This window comes from Indicator indicator, chromosome 29, assembly GCF_027791375.1.
Source record: "Indicator indicator isolate 239-I01 chromosome 29, UM_Iind_1.1, whole genome shotgun sequence".
Taxonomy (NCBI): Eukaryota; Metazoa; Chordata; class Aves; order Piciformes; family Indicatoridae; genus Indicator; species Indicator indicator.
The window spans coordinates 11919406-11939039 of NC_072038.1; the positions used below are offsets into that span (position 1 = coordinate 11919406).

At 53.2% G+C, this 19634-nt stretch overlaps 1 protein-coding gene across 1 annotated transcript; it reads left to right on the forward strand.

Moving 5' to 3' along the window:
- Positions 1-19037: 19037 nt before the first annotated feature.
- On the forward strand, positions 19038-19322 carry SMIM36 (small integral membrane protein 36). Its single transcript, XM_054393772.1, has one exon. It carries the CDS (start codon positions 19038-19040, stop codon positions 19320-19322), a length of 285 nt encoding a protein of 94 aa, XP_054249747.1.
- The last annotated feature ends 312 nt before the right edge of the window (positions 19323-19634 follow it).

A 19634-nucleotide genomic window follows, 5' to 3' on the forward strand; every position in this document is an offset into this window, starting at 1 on the left:
GGCTGGGAAGGGTTACTGTGGGCTGTGCTGCTGAGCCACCAGCTCCTGGCTCCAGTTAGTGCTTGCTGACAGGAAGGGGTAAGGTTGACTTTCAGGGATGTTTGGATGAAGATCATAGGTCTGGGTTGGAAGGGACCTTAAGGATCATCCAGTTCCAACCCCCCACAATGGGCAGGGACACCTCCCACCAGACCAGGTTGCTCAAGATGTGCTTTTGTAGTATCTCCATGGAGAGCTTTCCAGGATGGCACAGCTGTGAAGGAAATGCTGATATCCTCTTCCCTGGCTTCAAACAGCCATTGGGGTTTCAATAACTCAGTGATATCTCATGATCAGGAGGCAGTCTCCTCCTCCTGTGTCTTTTTCAGAGAACCAAAACAATTCCATGATTCTGAGTTAACAGTGGGTGAGCAGGACACAATGAGAAGGTGTTTGATAACTCCTTGTAAGCTGTGAGCTGATCCTGAGCAGCCAGAAGTTGCCAAGCTGTTGACTTGGGGTGGGCATCAGGTGCAGTGAGTGTTGCATTGGCCCCCTCTGGGTTTGGAGTGCCCTGGGACAAGCACTTTCAGCTTCTGTCAATGAGAAAGGAACCAGTGGGGAAGATGGAAAAGCTTTCTGAATCTAAGCCATCCTCATTTAACTCTATCAGGAGGGTAATAAATACATCAGAGCTGCAAGCACTGGGGAGGAAGAAGAACTATTTAAACAGGACAATGTTGGCACCAGAACAAATGAGTGCAGTCTACTTGGGGTGGGATCTGGAAGAAGGTCTCTGGCTACCACAGAGAGTTTCTTTCAGTGCAAAGAGTGTGAGAAAGAAATTGATTTTATTTTTTTTTTTTTAACCCCCCCTCCCAAGGTGAAGCTTACTAAGTTAGGATGAGCAGTTGCATGTCACAGCTGCTGCTTGCAGCTCTGCAGATCCCTTCCTAATCTGTGCTCCTCTTTCAGAGGACCAAGGCACTTTTGTCACCCTCCTGGAGCTAACTCTTGCAAAGGAGAACTTCCTGTGCAGCCCCTCAAGGACACAAGTGATTGGAATTCCATCTTTGGACAAAAGCCTTCAGATTTCCAGTGGATTTTTGAGTGTGTTCAGAAGGACTGAGCAGCAGCTGGAGAGCAGTGTGGGGAGCAGCCAGCAGAGCTAACAGGCACCATGCAGCACTTTGCTTTGCTTTCCCAGGGCTAGAAACAGCAACTCAAATGGGAAGTGGAATCTGCAAAGCAAACCATGTCGGCAGAGGATGAACTGCAGGGAGAAGGTAGTGAATCTATTGTGTCTCATCTCTATAAACCAAATTATTAAGCCCTCAGCTTTATTCAGAGGGCTGCAGTGTAGCTTCTCTGCCGAGCTGGGCATGCCTCTTCCCCTGCTGAAAGGTAGAATATCATCCTGTGGTTGGATGCAGCTCTCAGGCCTCTCTGAGTGCTCCCATCTGCTCTGTTAGCCTGCAGTGACTCCCCAGGAGACACAAGAAAGTGTTGTCTTTGCTCACTCTTCCCTGGCTTCTCTACACCCCTGCTCTTTCAGTAGTTTCTTCCCTCAGCATCACCCAGGAGCTCTTTTTCTCCCTAGGAAAAGGACCAAACTCAGCAGAAGCATCCCAGAAATTCATGGCTCAGTCTCTCTAGCTCAGATCTCAAACACATCTTCTGCTTCACAGTCTCCCTCGTCAGACCCAGGGGCAGGTCCGCATCTCCCTGGCTCTTTGCACCCCACAAATTGCTGCCAGGCTTTTGGCAGAGCAGCTGCTAAAGAGGGGCCACAATGCTCCCAGATAACATCTTTCAGTCAATTTTTCCTCAGAAAATGCCTTGGCACTGAGCTTACTCCAGAAGAGGCCAGGACTTTGCCAAAGCTAACTCTTCATGGCCAGGGGGAATGTTTCCCACTTGCTGAAGCTGAACTGCTGTGCAGGGAAATACTGTTTCCAACTAAACTTTCACTGTAGTTCTTTGATCCAGAGTGGAATTTCTGGACAAAATTAAAGTTCACATGAGGCCAATCCTTTTGTTGCCTTTCCTCAAGATGTTTGGCTCCTCTGAGCCCTTTGCTGCATCCTAAAGGCACAACTGTGTGGTGCCTGCAGATCTCTGCAACCTGCTCACAGCTGCTTTTCCCTCCCCTTTGGCTGGCAGTTTTCCTTCTTCTAGTTGGGATCAGCTTCCCTTAGTCCTAAACTATCTTCACACTCACCACTTCTAATCTCAGGTTTGGGAACTACCTGCTTTAAGGCAGGGCAAGCCAATGGTGTGGAAGGAAAGCCTGTAGAAACTAAAATGTCTGTGAACCTCAAAGTAAAAGCATTGATTACAGACTTCCACCCCAAAAACCTGCCAGCTCCATCCTCAACAACAGAGTTTTGGGAGACTTCTTTCTCCTTATCTCACTTCTGGGTTTCACTAAACTGGGCCAGATCTGGAAAACACTGCTCAGGGGGCTGCTGCTCAGGATTTGCTCCTCCTGCCATGGGAATCGAGTTGGTCCCAACCATTAGACCATCAGAGTGGTTCACCCTGGGGAAGGGGCTGGAGAACAAGGCTGGTGAGGAACAGCTGAGGGAACTGGGGGTGTTCAGGCTGGAGAAGAGGAGGCTGAGCGGAGACCTCAGTGCTCTCTACAGCTCCCTGCATCTCTTCTCCCTAGGATCAGGTGATAGAAGGAGAACAAATGGCCTGAAATTGTGCCAGGGGAGGGTTAGGTTGGGAATGAGGAAAAATTTCTTTTCTGCAAGAGTGGTCAGGGATTGGAGCAGGCTGCCCAGGGAGGTGGGGGAGTCCCAATCCCTGGAGGGGTTCCAGAAACATGTGGCCATGGAGGTGCTGGGTTGGTGTTGGACTGGGTGATCCTCAGAGGCCTTTTCCAACCCAAACAACTCTGTGATTCTGTGAATTTTGAGCCACAAGAAGCCTCATGCACAGGGTACAGCACTGTCCCCCTTCCTCATCCTCCCAGGGAGATGCCACCAGCAGTGCATGGCTGACTGCTGGGTTCAGGGCAGGGCAGGGTGGGCAAGGGGAGATTCTGCACTCACCCTGCTCCATCCTGTGACTGTAAAAATAAACAAACAGATGAAGGGGGATGGAGAGAGAACAAAAAAACCCCTCTGAAACCATCCCTGCCTTGTTTTGCTTGCCTATCACAAATCTAAACACAGTATTTTCTCATTCTTGGGCCTGGATCAATTTGTGACAGTACAATTGGAGGCCAGTGCCCCAAGTGTATTGTCTGGAGCAGCCTTCCAAGGAAATTGAGAGTTTGGTCAGCAGCTGTAAATATCCTCCCCTAATGGAGCTTGTTTGTTCTGCAGCCCCCGGGCTGTGGGACACCCTGGCACCAGGTTACTGGTGGGAAAGATTCCCTGCTCAGATAAGGATGGGAATAAACCCCACCCACAGAAATGCCAGAGCAGAGCCCCTGATTTATCCATTAATTGCTTTAAAGGGTGGTGAGCCAGGACAACAATGGAGCATTGACAGTTATGTGCCTCCCTGGCAGGAAAAGGGCTTTCCCCTTGCTCTTGTTCTTGGAATTATGAAACGTTTGCAAATCCTGCAAAACGAAAGGCCAGAGGAGCATCAGGTTGGAATGGCTCTTGGGATGAAGCAAAGCTCTCCTCTCTCCTCCCTGAGCCTTCCCTCTCTGGGAAATGCACCCAGCACCACAGGCTGGGCTCCACCTCTGATGGATTTTGTCTTGGAGCATGTTTCAGGTTATTTTAGATGCAGGTTATTTTAGGTTCCATTTTGGTGATCTGCTCCTCGTTTGTGACTGGCAGTGCTGGTGGTGTCCTGGGTCCTCAGCAAGTGCTGTTTGCAGAAGAAGCCTTTACAAACTCAGCCATTTCTAAAAGGAGGCACATCAAGCTTCAGCAGAGACAGGGCAGGGCAGGCTGGGCCAGGAGAAGTCACAGAATGCCAGTGTGGAAGGGACCCCAAGGCTGCCCTGGCCCACCCTTGCTAGGTGATGGTGGAGTCACAATGAGCTGGCTCAGCACCCTGGCAAACTGAATCTGAACCTGCCCACTGCAGGGGACTGACTGCTGCTCTTGGGAGATGATTCCAGTGTCTGACTGTGCTCATGGGGAAATATTTTCCTCTGCAGTCCAATGGGAATCTCCCCAGCAGCAGCTTGTCCCCATCACCCCTTGTCTTTCCATGTACACCTGCAAATGGCTTGATCCCAAAGCCCTGATGGGTAGCTATGGGAGCAGAGCTGTGCCATGGGCAGCACTGGCTGGGGGCTCCCCACTGAGCACTGGGAGCTGTGCCCTGCCTCATCATACAGACCTACAGCACCCCAGGGGATGGGCAGAGGTGCAGCACTGGAGCCTGCTGTGGCTCTGTGAAGGGAAAGGCTCACAAAGAGCAGGGAACAAAGGAGGCTGCAGATGTGATGGGTGCTGTGCAGGCAGGAGAGAGCTGAGGCTGGTGGGGAGGAGAGGCTGGGCATGGTCACATCTGCTGCAGTGCCTCTGGGCTCTATTGTTTGGCTGCTGTGCAGAGGCTGTTCCCTGGAGGATGTCCTGTCTGAGACCACCCTGTGCCAGTCTGCTCCATGGCTGTGGAGGGGCTGGGTGGTCAGCAAGACAAGCATGGCATCAGGCCTAGTAAAAGCAGTGATTTGCAGTGATTTGAGTTGCAGTGAGGGTAGGGAGATACTGCCACAGGTTGCTCAGGGAGGTTGTGGATGTCCCCTCCCTGGAGGTGTTCCAGGCCAGGCTGGATGAGGCCTTGAGCAACCTGGGCTGGTGGGAGGTGTCCCTGCCCATGGCAGGCTCTCCCATCCAGGCATGCAGGTGGTGCCCATCCTTCCCTGCATCTGCAGAAGTGTATATCAAACTGCATGGGGGGTGTGGGACATCAGCCTTGCTCAGCTTGCAGGTTTTACAAGAACCTCAAGGATTTGCATCACACTTTCTGCAGAAGGGGAGGAAAATCCATTCTTTTGCTGCTGCTTGGCAAAGGTGAGAGGAGAAGAGAGACACTGGCCAGTGCTCCAGCCCCCTCCTGGGGCTGCTCCAGCAAGGATGCTGCTGCCACAGGAGCTTTACAAGAAATCATTTGCTTCAGCACTTCATTTGCTGGCAAGTTCCATCAGAATTAGCTCAAACATGGCTTTTGCTGACCCAAGAAGACTCAAGGTCTTCTGCACCCAGGCTTGATATTCACCAGAAATCCAACTCCCTTTTGTTGCCTGCTTCCAGGAGCAAGTTCTTGAATTCCCCACTGGGGAGTCCATCCCAGATGGTGCAGAGCTGCCCCGTGGTCCACCACCCTGGGGAGGGTCCAGTGCTGTGTGCTGTGCTCCGAGGAGCAGCAGGGTGTCTGGAGCTCATCTTGCACCACAGGTCCTTGCCTCTGGTGGTGGATTTCGGTGAGGTGGCTGCAAGTGCTGACTCACTTGGCAGCAGGACACAGCCTGTGAGTCACCCTGAGTCACATCCATTGCATCTCGGGATGCACCTCTGCTCCTGAAACCTTTGATGTGAGCTGTCTGTGTGATCCCTTGGAAACGGCTTCCCTTCACCAGACCAAAGGAAAAGCATCACTGCAGGTCAGAGCCTCCCTTAGCAGCAAAAGAAAATTCCAAACGTGGGCATTTGGACCCATTCCTGGCAGCTCTGCTGCATCCAGCCAGGAGTGTCCAGACAGCACGGAGTGCTGCAAGTGGCCCTACGAAGCTGATCACACAAATGGCCTCAGCAGAGCTTGGAGATGACCAGAGGCAAGTGGCCAAGGTCAGCTCTTCCTCAGCCAGCAACTTCTCGGGACAGGGCTGCCTGGCGCTGCGGAGCTGTGATCCAGGAGGGCAGCTCGGTACCTGTGGTCTGCTCCAGAGGCCATCAAAAGCATCATCAGCCCCCCGGTGCTTTCAGCTTGCAAAGACTGCAGGCAAGTCCATGTGCTAATTGGCTAATCGAGCAAAGCACTTAAGCACACGCTTGGAGCTGGACAGCTTCTTAAGTGCTTTATGAGCGGGAGCCAAGGCACCCAGGGAACACAGCAGGTCGTCCTTCCCTGGCCTGAAAGCAGCAGTGGCTTCAGCACCTCCAAAACAGAAGCCACGTTCAGCTCCTGTTTTTCCCTTCCTCTCCAACCTGACTCGTGGGGTTCAGTTCAGAGCCACCAAACTTGCTGCTGTTGTCACCTCCAGGGTGGAGCTGGTGGCACCTTGGTGCCAGCCTGACCCCGAAGTGGCCTTGTCACTAATTATCATCGTGAAGACCCTGGCAGCATCCTGTTGTAACCCTAACAGCAGCCTGACTTCTACTCATGCTCTTCACCGACCCTTTTTTGTTTCCCCAACTCTTTCTTGTCCCTGCCCATGGCAGCGGGGATAGACCTGGGTGATCTTTCAGGTCACTTCCAACCCAAACCATTGTGGGATTCCGGCGTGGCTCTGTCCCTCGGGGGTGGGGTGGGATCAGGAGCTGAAAGTGGAGCTTTAAGAAGTGCCTCTAAGGAGGCTGAGCACCCTGTGTCAGCTGTGGTGTGTGAGCTGGCAAGCCCTGAGAGAGCCTTTTGTCAGTCACTCCTGTTGCAACTAAGAGGGAAGAAAGAGCCCACAACAGAGAGAAAACGTTCGGTGAGGAAAGAGAAGTGAAACGATTTACTGCCAGTGAGGAAAACAAACCCAAAGGGGCTGAAGGGACAGCAGACAAACAACCCTCTGCCTTCTCCTTGCCAGAGAGGCAGGCACATGGCAGGGCAGCGAGGCAGAGCTGGTGTGGGTTGTGTGGCTGTCTGCTGGCTGGCTGTAAAAATCACTCCCGACATGTGGGGATGTGTGGATGTGTAAACTATGGCAGGGAAGGCAGCCTGCTTGAGCCTGCAGCCCGATCCAGATGGAGATGTCATTATTTCCTGCTCTGCCTCAGTCCCTCCTGCTGCCCCTGCTGCAGCACTTGGCTCCTGCTGCTCACGTTGCCTTCCCTGTGAATCTGGGGGCTATGGGGAGCCTCTCTGGGCCCACCTCGGGGCCAGCAGGCACCTACCTGCTGCTTTGATGGCATTGCAGTCTCTGGTTGGATTTCCTGCTCATAAAGTGTGGTGGTGTTAATGTGCTGGTGCTCAGCAGGCAGGAATCGGTGGGGGGGCGGGGGGGGGGGAGGGCATTGCTGCAGCAGCCCCTGCTCTGGCTCTGGGACTGTGCACAGCCTGCAGCAAGCCCTGAGAACCTCGGCTGTGGACCTGCAGGCAAGGGCTGCTTGCTGCAGCTGCTCAGAGCTCCTGCAATTCCTGCTTCTTTCTGCAGCTTCTGCAAAGAAAACCCCAGGCTGGGATCGTTGGGCAGTGCTGCAGTGGCACTGCTGTGGTGGGGCACAGCCTTCTCCATCCCCTAGGTGACCCTGCTTTGGCAGGGGGGTTGGACTCTATGATCTCCAGAGATCCCTTCCGTGCTGGGATGCTGTGATTCACCCAAACCCTCACCCATGGCTCCTGAGGGAGCTGCAGCATAGAATGAGAAGTGTTTCAGCTGGAAAACACCTCTAAGATCATGGACTCTGACACTCAACCAACACCACATGGCCACTAAACCATGTCCTGAAGTGCCATGGCCACAGGTTTCTTGAACACCTCCAGGACTGGGGACTCTACCACCTCCCTGGGCAGCCTGTCCCAAAGCATCTTCTCTGGCACATGGAAAGCAGCCCACAGCCAGAGCTTTGGGCTTCTGCACCAACACACAGCACCAGCACCCACCTGAGCGCTCCTGTCCCCAGGCTCTGCCCCACAGCACAGGGCAGGGGTGGGGCTTGCCTAGTCACACTGAGCATTAGATGGGGCTAAGAAGCATCCCTGACTTTCCAGCACCTCATCAGCCCTCTAGCCATGGCTGTTGGTTTGGGTTACAGTGAGAGGTGTGCTTGAGGCAGGGCAGCTGTGCTGCTCCAGCTCCAGAAGTGCTGCTTTCACCCCAGGAGAGCCCCAGCCCCACTCTGGTTCAACCCAATGGATCAATGGAAAAGTGAAACCTCAGCAGCCACTGCCAGCTGCTTGGGGACAAATGCAAATGGTTTGGCCACAGAGCCACAGATTTTATGTGTGCATGGAGCTGCTAAACCCAAACCCATCCAGTTTTTAGTTTTTAATGTTTCCAAATGTTTCTGCTGTGCGATCTCTCACTGCTGCTGCTGCCAGTTTGGTCTTTCCTGGGTTAAATAGAACAAATGCCTCACACAGGCTTCACATGCTCCTTCCCCCAGCTTGTGGTTGTTGAGTTCAGCATTTTTGGAGTCCCTGTTCTAAGGAGTGATTCACTTCTTTTTGCTCAGGGCTAGCTCAGTTGCAGCTAGGAGCAGGCCAAGGAGGATATGGGTTTGGTTTTGCAAAACCCCACCAGTGACTTTCAATTTGCTAATCCAAGCCCAGAACTAAAGGGTGTCTTGGATCCAGCTTCCAATCTTTCTAAAATGAAGTAACTGAAACCCAAAGCTGAGGTTTGGGAACATGGATCTCCTTTTAACCCTCTCTTGCTCCATCATTTTTATCTTCTCTGCAGGAAGAACGAGCAGGAGGCTTCCCAAGCCAGCATCCAATGTGAGAAGGGTTTTGATGATGTGATTCTTCCTGATTGTGACTAATTTCCAGCTGCTGTCACCTCCTGCAGAGCTCAGTGACACTCTGCTTTGGAGGTGTAGCTGCTGTGGGAGTCCCAGCACCGAGCAGATTTGCCTGTGGAGCAGCATCAGGGTGGTGGGACTGTGATGCAGGTACCACTTGGGTACAAATACCAGTTTGGTGCAGATACCAGTTTGGTGCAGATATCAGCTTGCTCCCACCCCAAGGAGAGCTTGGGCTGTCCTGGGGGGACGAGGTGAATCCTCTGCACCCCAGCCATGCAGCCTCTCCCCAGTCCTGCCCTGATAAACCCAGGATGTAACTGGGCAAAGGGACATTTTCTGGCTGGGAAACAGGGCTGAGAAACAGAACCAGTTTGCCTAAAGAGCCAAACACCAAATTCAGAGTTTCTGGCTCCTTTTGTGCTCCCTCTGACACAGCTCACCTTTCCTTGCCTGTCTCATGGTCATTTCCTGTGGGTTGGCACAGGAGAGAGCTGTGACTTCAGCCCCATTCAGTGGCAGGGGTGTCCTTTACCCTCCTACACAGGCAGGCAGAGCACAATATCAACCTTCTGGCCCTTTCCCCCCCATTTTTCCCACCTAAGCAGAGCAGAGCAGAGCAGAGCCCTCAGTGCAGCCTATCTCCCGTGGCAGGGAGCAGCTCAGACAAAGGAGTTGGTGCCAGAGGGTTTGATTTCCACTCCAGCATTTCAGATTTCCCAGAGCCTCCCAAACAGTGCTGCAGTGTCTGTGAGGGTGCCTGGGCTGAACATCTGGTAGAGGTTAGGGTCAAACACATAACTGGGGAAGCACAGCACATTGCATTAAAATCCTCCAGCTGTGACGTCAATGGAGCTGATGGAGCCCTTCTGTGCTGCAGTCAGGGAACCAGTAACTCCTGCCAGTGGAGAGTGTTTATATGGAAAATATGAGGCCAGGAAGCTTCTCCTGATTGTGACATTAAGGCTATCAAAGGAGCTTGCTCTCCCCCACCCCCCCATCTCTATGTGCTGCTTTTCCACCCAGTGACCATAACACAGCCTCTTGCCTGGCCCCTGCCATCTCCTCACCAGCCAAGCCTCTCCTGCTGCCTTCTCAAAGGGGCCTGCAAGGATGCTGGGGAGGGGCTTGTTCACTTGCAGTGATAGGATGAGAGGGAATGGATTGAAGCTTGAGGAGGGCAGATTGAGACTGGAGATGAGGAAGAAATTCTTGACAGGGAGGGTGGGGAGACACTGGAACAGATTGCCCAGGGAGGTTGTGGATGCCTCCTGCCTGGAGGTGCTGAAGGCCAGGTTGGATGAGACCTCGAGCAACCTGGGCTGGTGGGAGGTGTCCCTGCCTGTGGCAGGGGTTTGGAACTGGATGAGCTTAAAGGTCCTTTCCAACCCAACCCATTCTATGATTCTCCTCTTCCTGATCTTGGATGCTACAGGAGCCTGTGAAGCTGCTCCTAGCTGTCCCATTTTGCAGGGAGTTGTGTGAAGCAGCTTCCTACCACATGTGCACAGCTTGGCTGTGGTCCAAAGTACACTGGGAAGAAGTAAAATTAGGTTTAGGAGTGTAAAAAAAATAGCCTCCATGGGAACCTAATCTCTGCTTCTGCTGAGGTTTAAAAACTAAGACACTGCCTGCATGGACATAAAGTACCAGGGGAGGGCTGGGTGGGTGGTTAGGTGGTAGCTCCTGAAGGACAGGTGGGACTTCATGCTGGCACCTCTCTAGAGCCAGGCATCTGCCTCTGGGGTAGTGTCCTATGGATTGTCCTCTTTTGGACCACATCCTGCAGATCCTCTTCTTGTCGGAGCAGTGGTCAGGACAAGAGGGCTGGGAAAAGCTGAGGCAGACATCTGCCTTCCAAGGCCCTTTGAGCAGGGCAGAGCAGGTTCCATCACTGGCTGGGTGCCTTCTGTTGGCTGCCTGTGATCTGCTCCCAGGCACAGCTTATGCACCTCGGTTCCAAAGAGTAAAACCTGAGCAGTTCCTTTTGGTGTGCCCCAGGACACCCATGAGAGCTCCACAGCTGTCAGGAGTGGGACCCATTTGAGGAGAGCACAAGAAGGGTCTGTCTCTGGTTTCCCACAGAGCAAGGGCCTGATCCATATTCTTAAATCCTGGCTCAATATTTCTGCTGCTGAAGCATTTTCTTACCTCTAAGAGGCTCAGATCTCACCCCCTACACACAGCTTGGCAGTGGTGGTCCTGGGCCAGTTCTTCACTCTTGCCTTTCTTGCAGGAAAAGCTCCACAGCAAACCCTTGCTCCTTGGAGAAGGAGGCTCCCTGCAGGTAGGTTTGTTTCTTTTGGGTTCTTTTTAAACTTGAAAGAGCTTTTGTTTAAGTTCTGAGCGAGCCCTTTGCTTCCAGTGACCTGATCTCAGGCACACAAACCAGCTGGGAAAACACCAGAGCTGTGCAAGCAGAGCTTCAGCAAAGTAATGGCTGAAAGCATGAGAAAAAAGCATTTCTTGCCATGCAGCTGGGTGGTCCAGATGGAGCCCCAGGGTTGTGCTGAGTCTGATGAAACCTGACACACCTCTAAGCACAGAAACCTTCTCTGCAGGGTCAGGCACCTCAGTTACCTCCTGTTCCATCCCAAGACTTCTCCTGAAGCCCTGTGCTGCTGCTTTCACACTCGGCCCTTTGGGAAGCTGAAGGACAAGTACTGGAGGATGGCCACTGAGGACTGGTGGCTTCTTAGGAGGCTTTAGTCTTGGGTCTGAAAAACACACAGCAGAGAGGGCCTAGGAAGTGTGTGTGTGTGGGAATGTATGGAAAGCCCTAAAGCAAATTGTTGTGCCTGTGATGCATCCTCCATGCTTCTTCCACGTGGATCTGACTTTTCAATCCTCACACTTCCAGGCTCACACAGTCCTATAGGAGCCATCCCCCATGTCTGCTCTGTGGCTTCTTCTGCACTGCCTTGTGGCTCAGGACCATGTGGCTGGGGTTGGGCTTGGGCTAAGACACCAGTGTGGGGCATTGTAGACCTCTGTGTCCCCTCCTTGGAGCAGTGTCAGGGGGTGGATGGCAGCTCCTCTCCCCTTACCACAGCTGTGGAGCTTGAGCAGCAGTTTGAGGAGTCAAAGCCCAAACCCTGTTTTCCAGACTGGGGATGTGAAGCTCTTGGGGTCAGGATCCAGGCTGGGTCAGCCAGAGGGCTGTTTAAAAAGCTTTAGAGTGTTCAACACGAAATGATCTTCCTCCTTTGAATCAGGACAATCAGCTGAAGTGCTCCAGAGCAGAGCCAACTGTTTGAAACTGGATATTCCATCTGGTTTGTGTAGTTCAGCTCTGAGCAAAATGCAAATAAATAAATATGAACAATCTTTCAAAGGCAGAAGGCTTTTCCAAGCCTCATGATATTATTTTGCACTCTAATTAGCTGATCTGTCAGGCTGAGGATGAAAACAGCTCCCATTTGTGCTCATTTTATGGAGGTACTGCCCCAACCAGGACAAATTTGGACTTTCTGCTATCAGGAGGCTCAGCCAGATGGAGCCTCTGTGTTCAGTTTTGGGCCACTCACTCCCAGAAGGACATTGAGGGCTGGAGCAGGTCCAGAGAAGGGCAACGAAGCTGGGGAAGGGTCTGGAGAAGAGGGCTGGGGAGGAGCAGCTGAGGGATGTTTCGTCAGGAGAAGAGGAGGCTGAGGGAGACCTCATTGCTCTCCACAGCTCCCTGAGAGGAGGCTGCAGTGAGGTGAGGGTTGGGCTCTGCTCCCTAGCAGCAGTTCCAGACTGGAATGGTTCTCAGCTGTAGCACTTGTCTCCTGCCACCCCAGCAAAGTGTTAATATTGCCATCTGGGGGGGAAAGGAGCCTGGAAAACCAGTGCAGAGCCTGGCCAGGGCTGTGGCTCCTAGCTGGGCTTTCAGCAGGTGCTGTGCAGTCCCAGCAGTGGCAGATTTCACAATGGAGCTGCCTCTTGCCAGGAGTTCACATAAATGGCTCTGCAGAGCACCTCGGGGGCTGCAGTCAGCTGGGCTCAGCCCTGTGACTCTGGGAGAAGCTCAGGGCAAAGAAGTCCTCATTTCATCTTGTCCCTGTGAATATTGCCACAGTCACCTTCCCACCACCCTGACTGCCACTTCAGCTCAAGGCTCTCTGGTCACTCTGCCTTGAGTTCTGCTGAGTTTGCTCTGAGAGAGGCTGAAATGCATTGACAGGATCAGAGTGAAAGCAGAATGTTGTAAGCTAGCAGCAACAAGATGTCTGCTGGATGACATCAAAACACAGAATTGTTTGGGTTGGAAAAGACCTCTGAGGTCATCCAGTCCAACCTCCAAGCCAACCATGGTCACTGAACCATGGCCCTGAGAGCCATGGCCACAGATTGCTGGAACCCCTCCAGGGATGGGGACTCCACCACCTCCCTGGGCAGCCTGTGCCAATCCCTGACCACTGCTGCAGCAAAGAAATTGTTCCTGCTACCCAACCATGACTGAAGCTAAGCCTCCAGTGATACAGACAGGGCCAGGAGACAGACAGGAGTGGCAGAGGAAGCCCCAGAGGAACAATGCAGCAGTGATAAGATAGCAGCTGGGAGAGAACAATGCAGAAGTGATTAGGGCTGCGTGTGCAGGAGAAAACCATGGCTGGAGCTGAGAAAGAAAGCCCAGGAGCATGGCAGGGCTGGCTGCAGTGTGACTGAAGGCTCCCTCTGGGCAAGAGGGAGGCCCCACATGCCAGGAGCAAGGCGGGAAGGAGGAGACCAGAGACCCAAACCTCCTAACAGTGTGGAGATGTGGTTCCCTCCTCATCAGGGATGAAGAACTCCCGGGGAAGGTCTCTGCCGCAGACTGGGGAGCCCCAGAATGAACAAGTGGCTGTGGAAGGGGCAGAGGGAGAGAGAAGCAAAGCCTGGTGGTAAACAGAGTGGAAGTGGGTGAGGCAGAGGAGCAGGGCAGTGCCCAGCCCACACCCCATGATTGATGGCTGTTTGCATCCCCATATCTCACATCTCCAAAGGAAGGCCAAGGCTTTGTCCTGCAAGGCCTCTTATCTGTGCCCAAGGGCAGCTGGCAGCAGCCAGGTTCCGTGAGCAGGGACCACGTCCCCAGGCTGGACCTCCTGTGTCCTCCCCAGGCTGGACCTCCTGTGTCCCCAGGCTGGACCTCCTGTGTCCTCCCCAGGCTGGACCTCCTGTGTCCTCCCCAGGCTGGACCTCCTGTGTCCCCAGGCTGGACCTCCTGTGTCAGCCACAAGGTGTGGGGAGGGCAGAGGGAGCTCAGGGTGCAGGGACAGGCTGAGGTCACATCTAACCTTTCCCTGTGGGCCAAAAGAGATATGGGCTGCTGTGAGGGAGGGAGGAGAGAGGGGATCCAGCTGGAGGTGTCCTTACTGGCTGCAGGGGGGCTGGACAAGATGAGCTCTGAGGGTCCCTTCCAACCCAGTGCAATCTGTGAAGCTGTGACAACCCTGACTGGGTTTGAACTGAAGGGCAACAGCACAGTTCAGGGAGCCACAGAATCACAGAACACTTTAGGTTGGAAGGAACCATCTAGTCCAAGCCCCCTGCAGTCTGCATCTTCAACTGAGAATCACAGAATTGTTTTGGTTGGAAGAGACCTTTAAGATCATCAAGTCCAACCTAAAGCCTGAGACCACCATGGCCATTAAAGCATGTCCTGAAGTGCCATGGCCACACATTTCTTGAACATCTTCAGCTAGAGCAGGATGCTCAGAGCCCCAAACAACCTGCCCAGGAATGGTTCTTGGATGGAGCAACCTGGGCCAGTGTCTCACCATGCTCAGTGTAAAAAATGTTTTCCTTCTCTCTAGTCTAAGTCTCCCTCTTTTAGTTCCAAACCATCACCCCTTGTCCTATCACCACTGGACATGTCCTAGCAGAAGTGGCTGAGGGAGCTGGGGCTGTTCAGGCTGGAGGAGACTGAGAGGAGATCTCCTTGCTCTCTATGGGAGGTTGGAATGAGGAGAGGGCAGCCTCTTCTCCTTGGTGGCAAGCAACAGGACCAGAGGAAATGGTTCCAAGCTGTACCAGGGGAGGTTCAGGCTGGATGTTGGGAAATACTTCTGCACTGCAAGGGTTCTCAAACCCTGGAATGGACTGCCCAGGGCAGTGCTGGAGTCACCATCCCTGGAGAGGTTTAAATGCTGTGTGAACCTGATGCCTAGGGACATGGTTTAGTGGTGAGCCTCAGTGCTGGGCTGAAGGTTGGACTGGGTGATCCTGGAGGTCTCTTCCAACCAGATATATTCTGTGGTTCTCTGAACAGGCCCTGCTAAAAACTGTCCCTATCCAGGAGAAGCTGAAGGAGCCCATCTGGGCTCAGCAAAACCTTGAGGCAGGCCTAGGAAGAAGCCCTGCAGCTTTGACTGAGGCTTAGGGCTGAGGCTTTTGCATCAAAGTGATGCTTCAGAGACTTTGACAGCTTGAAATCAGGGAGAGCAGAGCCACTCTTGCTCTACTTCTTTTATTTGTTCCCAGAGGCTTGTTGGCAAAGTTGTCCTCTGTGTGCTTGTGAGAAAAGAAATCTGGGACATAATGGTTTGAGTCAGGAGCTGTGTGTGATAAAAATCTGTTTGTCCCACAGCATCTCCAGCCAAATGATTGACGTCCACATTTCTGCCCTCCCTTTGCTGTAACTCTCCAATTTCCTGTTGATGTCTGAGCATGATTTATTTTTCCATTTATTTGGGCTTTACAAAGAGCACTGAGGAGCTTGGGACTTGGGGCTCTTGGATTTTTTTAAATTTATTTTATTTTTTTTATGTCAGTTCAACCCTCTCAGTCCTCCATCACTTCATTGTTTCTGTGAACAATGAAAAAGAGATCTGTATTTCGAGCAGTTGTGAACAGCTGTATTGGTCACCAGGTGTCTGTTCAAGTGTTCTCTTTTCCAAGAGGCCTGGATTCCCTGGGGGGAAAAAGAAATGCAAAATTCAAAGTTCACTTCACTTGCTGCCTCCACACATGGTGTGACCCAGACTTGCAGAGATACTTGCAGAGGAGCCTGGTGGGGAAATGGTCTGAAATTGCACCAGGGGAGGGTTAGGTCAGAGATGAGGAAAAGTTTCTTCACTGAATGAGTGGTCAGAGATTGGCACAGGCGGCCCAGGGGGGTGGTGGAGACCCCATCTCTGGAGGGGTTCAGGAAACCTGTGGCCTTGGCACTTGAGGCCATGGTGGTGTTGGGTTGCTGGCTGGACTGGGTAAGCTCAGAGGCCTTTTCCAACCCAAACAGCTCTGTGATTCTATAAGGAGCCTGAAAAATCAAAGCAAACAGGAAAATATGCTTGAGGGCACCTCAAGGTTTTCTCTCTCTGGTTTACCCCAGCTGAATCAAGCAGAGATCTCTGCAAGAGCTCCTCAGGCAGATTTTGCCCAGTTGTGTTTCTCTTCTCATCATCCAACTCTTCTCCATCCTCTTCACCCAACATCCCACTCCACACAGCAGGTGTCAAAGCTGGAGACCACTGGTTTTGCAGCTGGAGACCACTGGTTTTGCAGACACTTCAGCCATGGCTTCTCACCTTAGAGTCCTCTTCTCTGGAGACATTCCAAACCCACCTGCCAGTTGTGATCCTGGGCAAGCTGCTGTGGGTGATCTCCAGAGGTCACCTCCCACCCCTGCCCTGCTGGGATTCTGTGAGTTTCTATCCCTCTCTCAAAAGCAGCACTTTGGCAGCAGGTTTCTGATGCTGTAGAGCTGGGATGGGGATCAGAGCACCTCTACAGCAGGCAAAGGTTTCGCCACCACGCTCGGATGCGTCCTGAGCACCACCAGCGGAAACTTCTTCTTCTCCAGATGCTGCCCCAGGAGCGACAGCATTGCCCGAAAGAGCTTTCCAAATCGGAGCGCTGCTTCCCAGCGAGCGGGGCTATACCGAGGGACTGGTGTGGAGCCTGGGCAGTGCCCGTGAGCTTCCGATGCCACCTCCTGGACAGCGGCGCTGCGGCAGCTCGCTGGGATTTGGGATGCATCCGTAAGGAAAGCAACAGCTCCTACGTGTGGCCGAGCCCGTGCGAAGCTGCGCTGATCCTCCTGCGGAACCGCCGCCGCAAGAAGCGTGCGGGGCCGGCACGGAGTCACCACGGCCCCTTGGCACAGCTCTGTGGGTCACGGAATGCAGCGGGGCCAAGGGACCCTCAAAGGTCATCTTGTCCAGCCCCTGTGCGGTGAGCAGGGACCCCTCCGACTGGAGCAGGTTGCTCAGGGCCACATCAAGTCACACTTCGGATTTGGGTGTAGGGGGATGCTGCCCTGTTCTGTGCTGGGCTCCTGTCTGTCCTTTGCTTTTACTTTCAGGTCAGTTCCAGCCTCCTCTGACTGAAGTTCTTTTTGGTATCTGTTTTTGTTTTTTTTTTTCTCTAATCAGAGTTCATTGCTGTTTTTAAAAACCTCTGAGCTTTTGTACTGTGAAATTCACCATACAGGGGCTGCAAGGGCAAAGTATAAACCTATGTCATTTGCTCTCATGGCCATTTTACTCCCTCAGCTCTCACCCCAGCCGAACCAGGTGCTTGCAGAAGCAGAGGTGCTTTCTGTATAGAGCTATCTACAAATCGAATTGGACAGAATGTGAGGTACAAAATGAGGGAAGAACTGAGTGTGGAGTTGCACTGGTGGCAGCTGGTGGCCTCAGCTCTGCAGCTGAGAGCTCTGGCCCTCGGGGCAGGCTTTTTGTCAAACACCGAATAATGCAATAAATAAGCAGCAGACTGCAGCTAATCCACTTTTGGAGGCTAGGTCAGATTTTGTGCAACCAGTTGTCTCTGCACTCTGGTGCAGCCCCTGGCAGAGCTGGGCTGGGCTTTGAGGCAGTGATAGCAGAGAGACTTTTTTTTGACATCTGAGGAAAGCGGGTCCAACAAGCATGGCCTCACCTCGTTCTGCTAAGACCCAGCCTGCACAAGCACAAGCCAAGGCTTGTTGCTGACCACCAGCCAGGCTCCTGGCACCGCCAGGGGCAGCACACACACCACTTGCTTGGGCTTTTCTCAGGCCCCTGGTACAGGGTACAATCACAGTCCTGCTCCTGCTGGCCACACCATTGCTGATCCAGGCCAGGCTGCTGGTGGCCTTCTTGGCTGTTTGAGCAGGCTTCCCAGATACAAAGCTCTCAGCTGAAGGGCCATGAGGGCAGATAGTGGGGGCTGCAGATGGTGGGGGCTGCAGCTGCAGGGTGGCTTGTGAGGAGGGGCTGGCATCAGGGTGGCTTCATGACATATTTCTTACGGCTTGAGCCGCGCCAGATCCGATTCCTGCTGACACACAAAGCCTTTGCCACGGCTCCGTGGTGCTAAGAGCTGGGACAGCCTAATCTCTCCTAAACCCCTCCTGGGCTGTCATGCCCACAAAAACCTTGGAGTCTTGTGTGGAAGCAGTGAGCAGTCTGGATGTATTCCTGAGTGACCTGCCCTAGGTAGATTCTGCCTTGGCAGAAGGTTGGACTGGACGATCTTCAGAGATCCCTTCCAACCCCTATGGTTCTGTAGGGTCTGTGGTGCTCATCAGCATCACCTCCTGCTCTTCCTGTCTGCCCTCCTCGTACCCTGCCCTGGCACAGCTCTTATTTGGAGGAGGAGGGATGGTTTCTAGCACAGGTTTCTGGGGAAGCAATGCATGACAGCTACCTGTGTCCCTGATCATCGGCTTCAGAGATGTAAACCTGGGGGATGCAAAACTGGTAGCAGATTTTGCAGCTGGGCAGCCTGGCACTGCAGCCAGGTAGGGCACAGCCACATGAAAGACTTCACCTTTTTTTTCAGCAAGCAGAGAGGCCACACAGGAAAAGAAATCAGTGGAAATCAGGCTACAGTAATGCTTCCTTTGTGCTTTGGCATGTGGGAGAGTCGGAGGGGACAGAGCAGCCTGTGGGAAGCAGGATCCCACAGCTGAGTCTGGGCAAGGACAGGCTGGGCAGTGTGTGACACTTGTGGGACATGTCCCAGCAATGCTGGTGTGGAATTGGGTAAGAAAAGTCCTTAGTTCTCTTTAAAAGCTCTTCTCTAGCCTAGCACAGGGCAACAATGAGAATGAGTGTCCCTAGATTTTGAGAAGGGTTCCCTTGCAAAGGCTTTTCTCCCTAATTTATTTCCATAATCGTTTGCCAATTCCAAGGCTCAGTTTTCTGCAGCCCATCAGCCCAAACCCACCTGTAGAAGGGAGATCCTGCAAGATGCCCTCAGAGAAAGGCTCATTTGATCCCTGCCCGTGGAGACAAGAGAGGGTCCGGGAGCAAGGGGGCTGCGTTCCTGCCAATGTAGCATTCGAATTTAGCTTCTGCCACTGCAGGCAACGCGGCATTAAAAGAAGGAGCTTAAGTTATTAAACTGAGCTGCTTTAATCATGCAGTTCGGGGCAAACCAGTGGCACAGGAGAGCTGAGGATTAAAGTATTTTTACCGCAAAGCCAATAGGTCTGCAGGCAGCAGCCGCGGGCGCCGCTCCCCCGTGTCCATGAAACTTCATTCTCTGGCTTTGCCCTCACCAGCATGGGACCAAATGGAGTTTTATCTGGAGATTGACCCTGTTACCTTGAATCTCATCATTCTGGTATCTAGCTATGTTATTTTGCTCCTGGTTTTCCTGATCTCCTGCGTGCTCTATGACTGCAGGGGGAAGGATCCCAGCAAGGAATACGCTCCGGAGGTCCCTGCAGATACCCAGCCCCCCATCCGGCTGGTGGTGATGCAGCAGGGCTCCCCTGGCACCCGCTGGGCAAAGGGGCTCGTCTCTGGCTACGAAAATCCCTCCGACCTGCCAGGAAAAAGGACTACTGTGGTGTGAGGACCTGCCTTGGGGCTGCAGCTCCTGCTTGCGATGTTTGCTCGGCGGCTGCGGGAGGACCTCGCCTTGCCCAGGTGAGCTCAAGCGTTGCTTGCTTTGATGCGGTGCCTCTGCCTCGGGGCTCGACTTCTCTTCAGCCCTGCATGGCTGGAGGCTTGCAGTCCTGCCTGCCAGCCACTCATTCCCCTTTACGCTGCTGCTGCCTCGCAGCCCCCTGGCAGTGGGAAGCGGTGACGCTGCTGCCCACTCGGGCGCTGGAGAAGGGCCCTGGTTTGGGCTCAGGTGGTGCCTGGTGCTGTTGTTTGTGCAGGA

Excerpts from the sequence above, each read along its gene's own strand:
- SMIM36 (XM_054393772.1), top strand. The coding sequence starts at position 19,038 with ATGGAGTTTTATCTGGAGATTGACCCTGTTACCTTGAATCTCATCATT.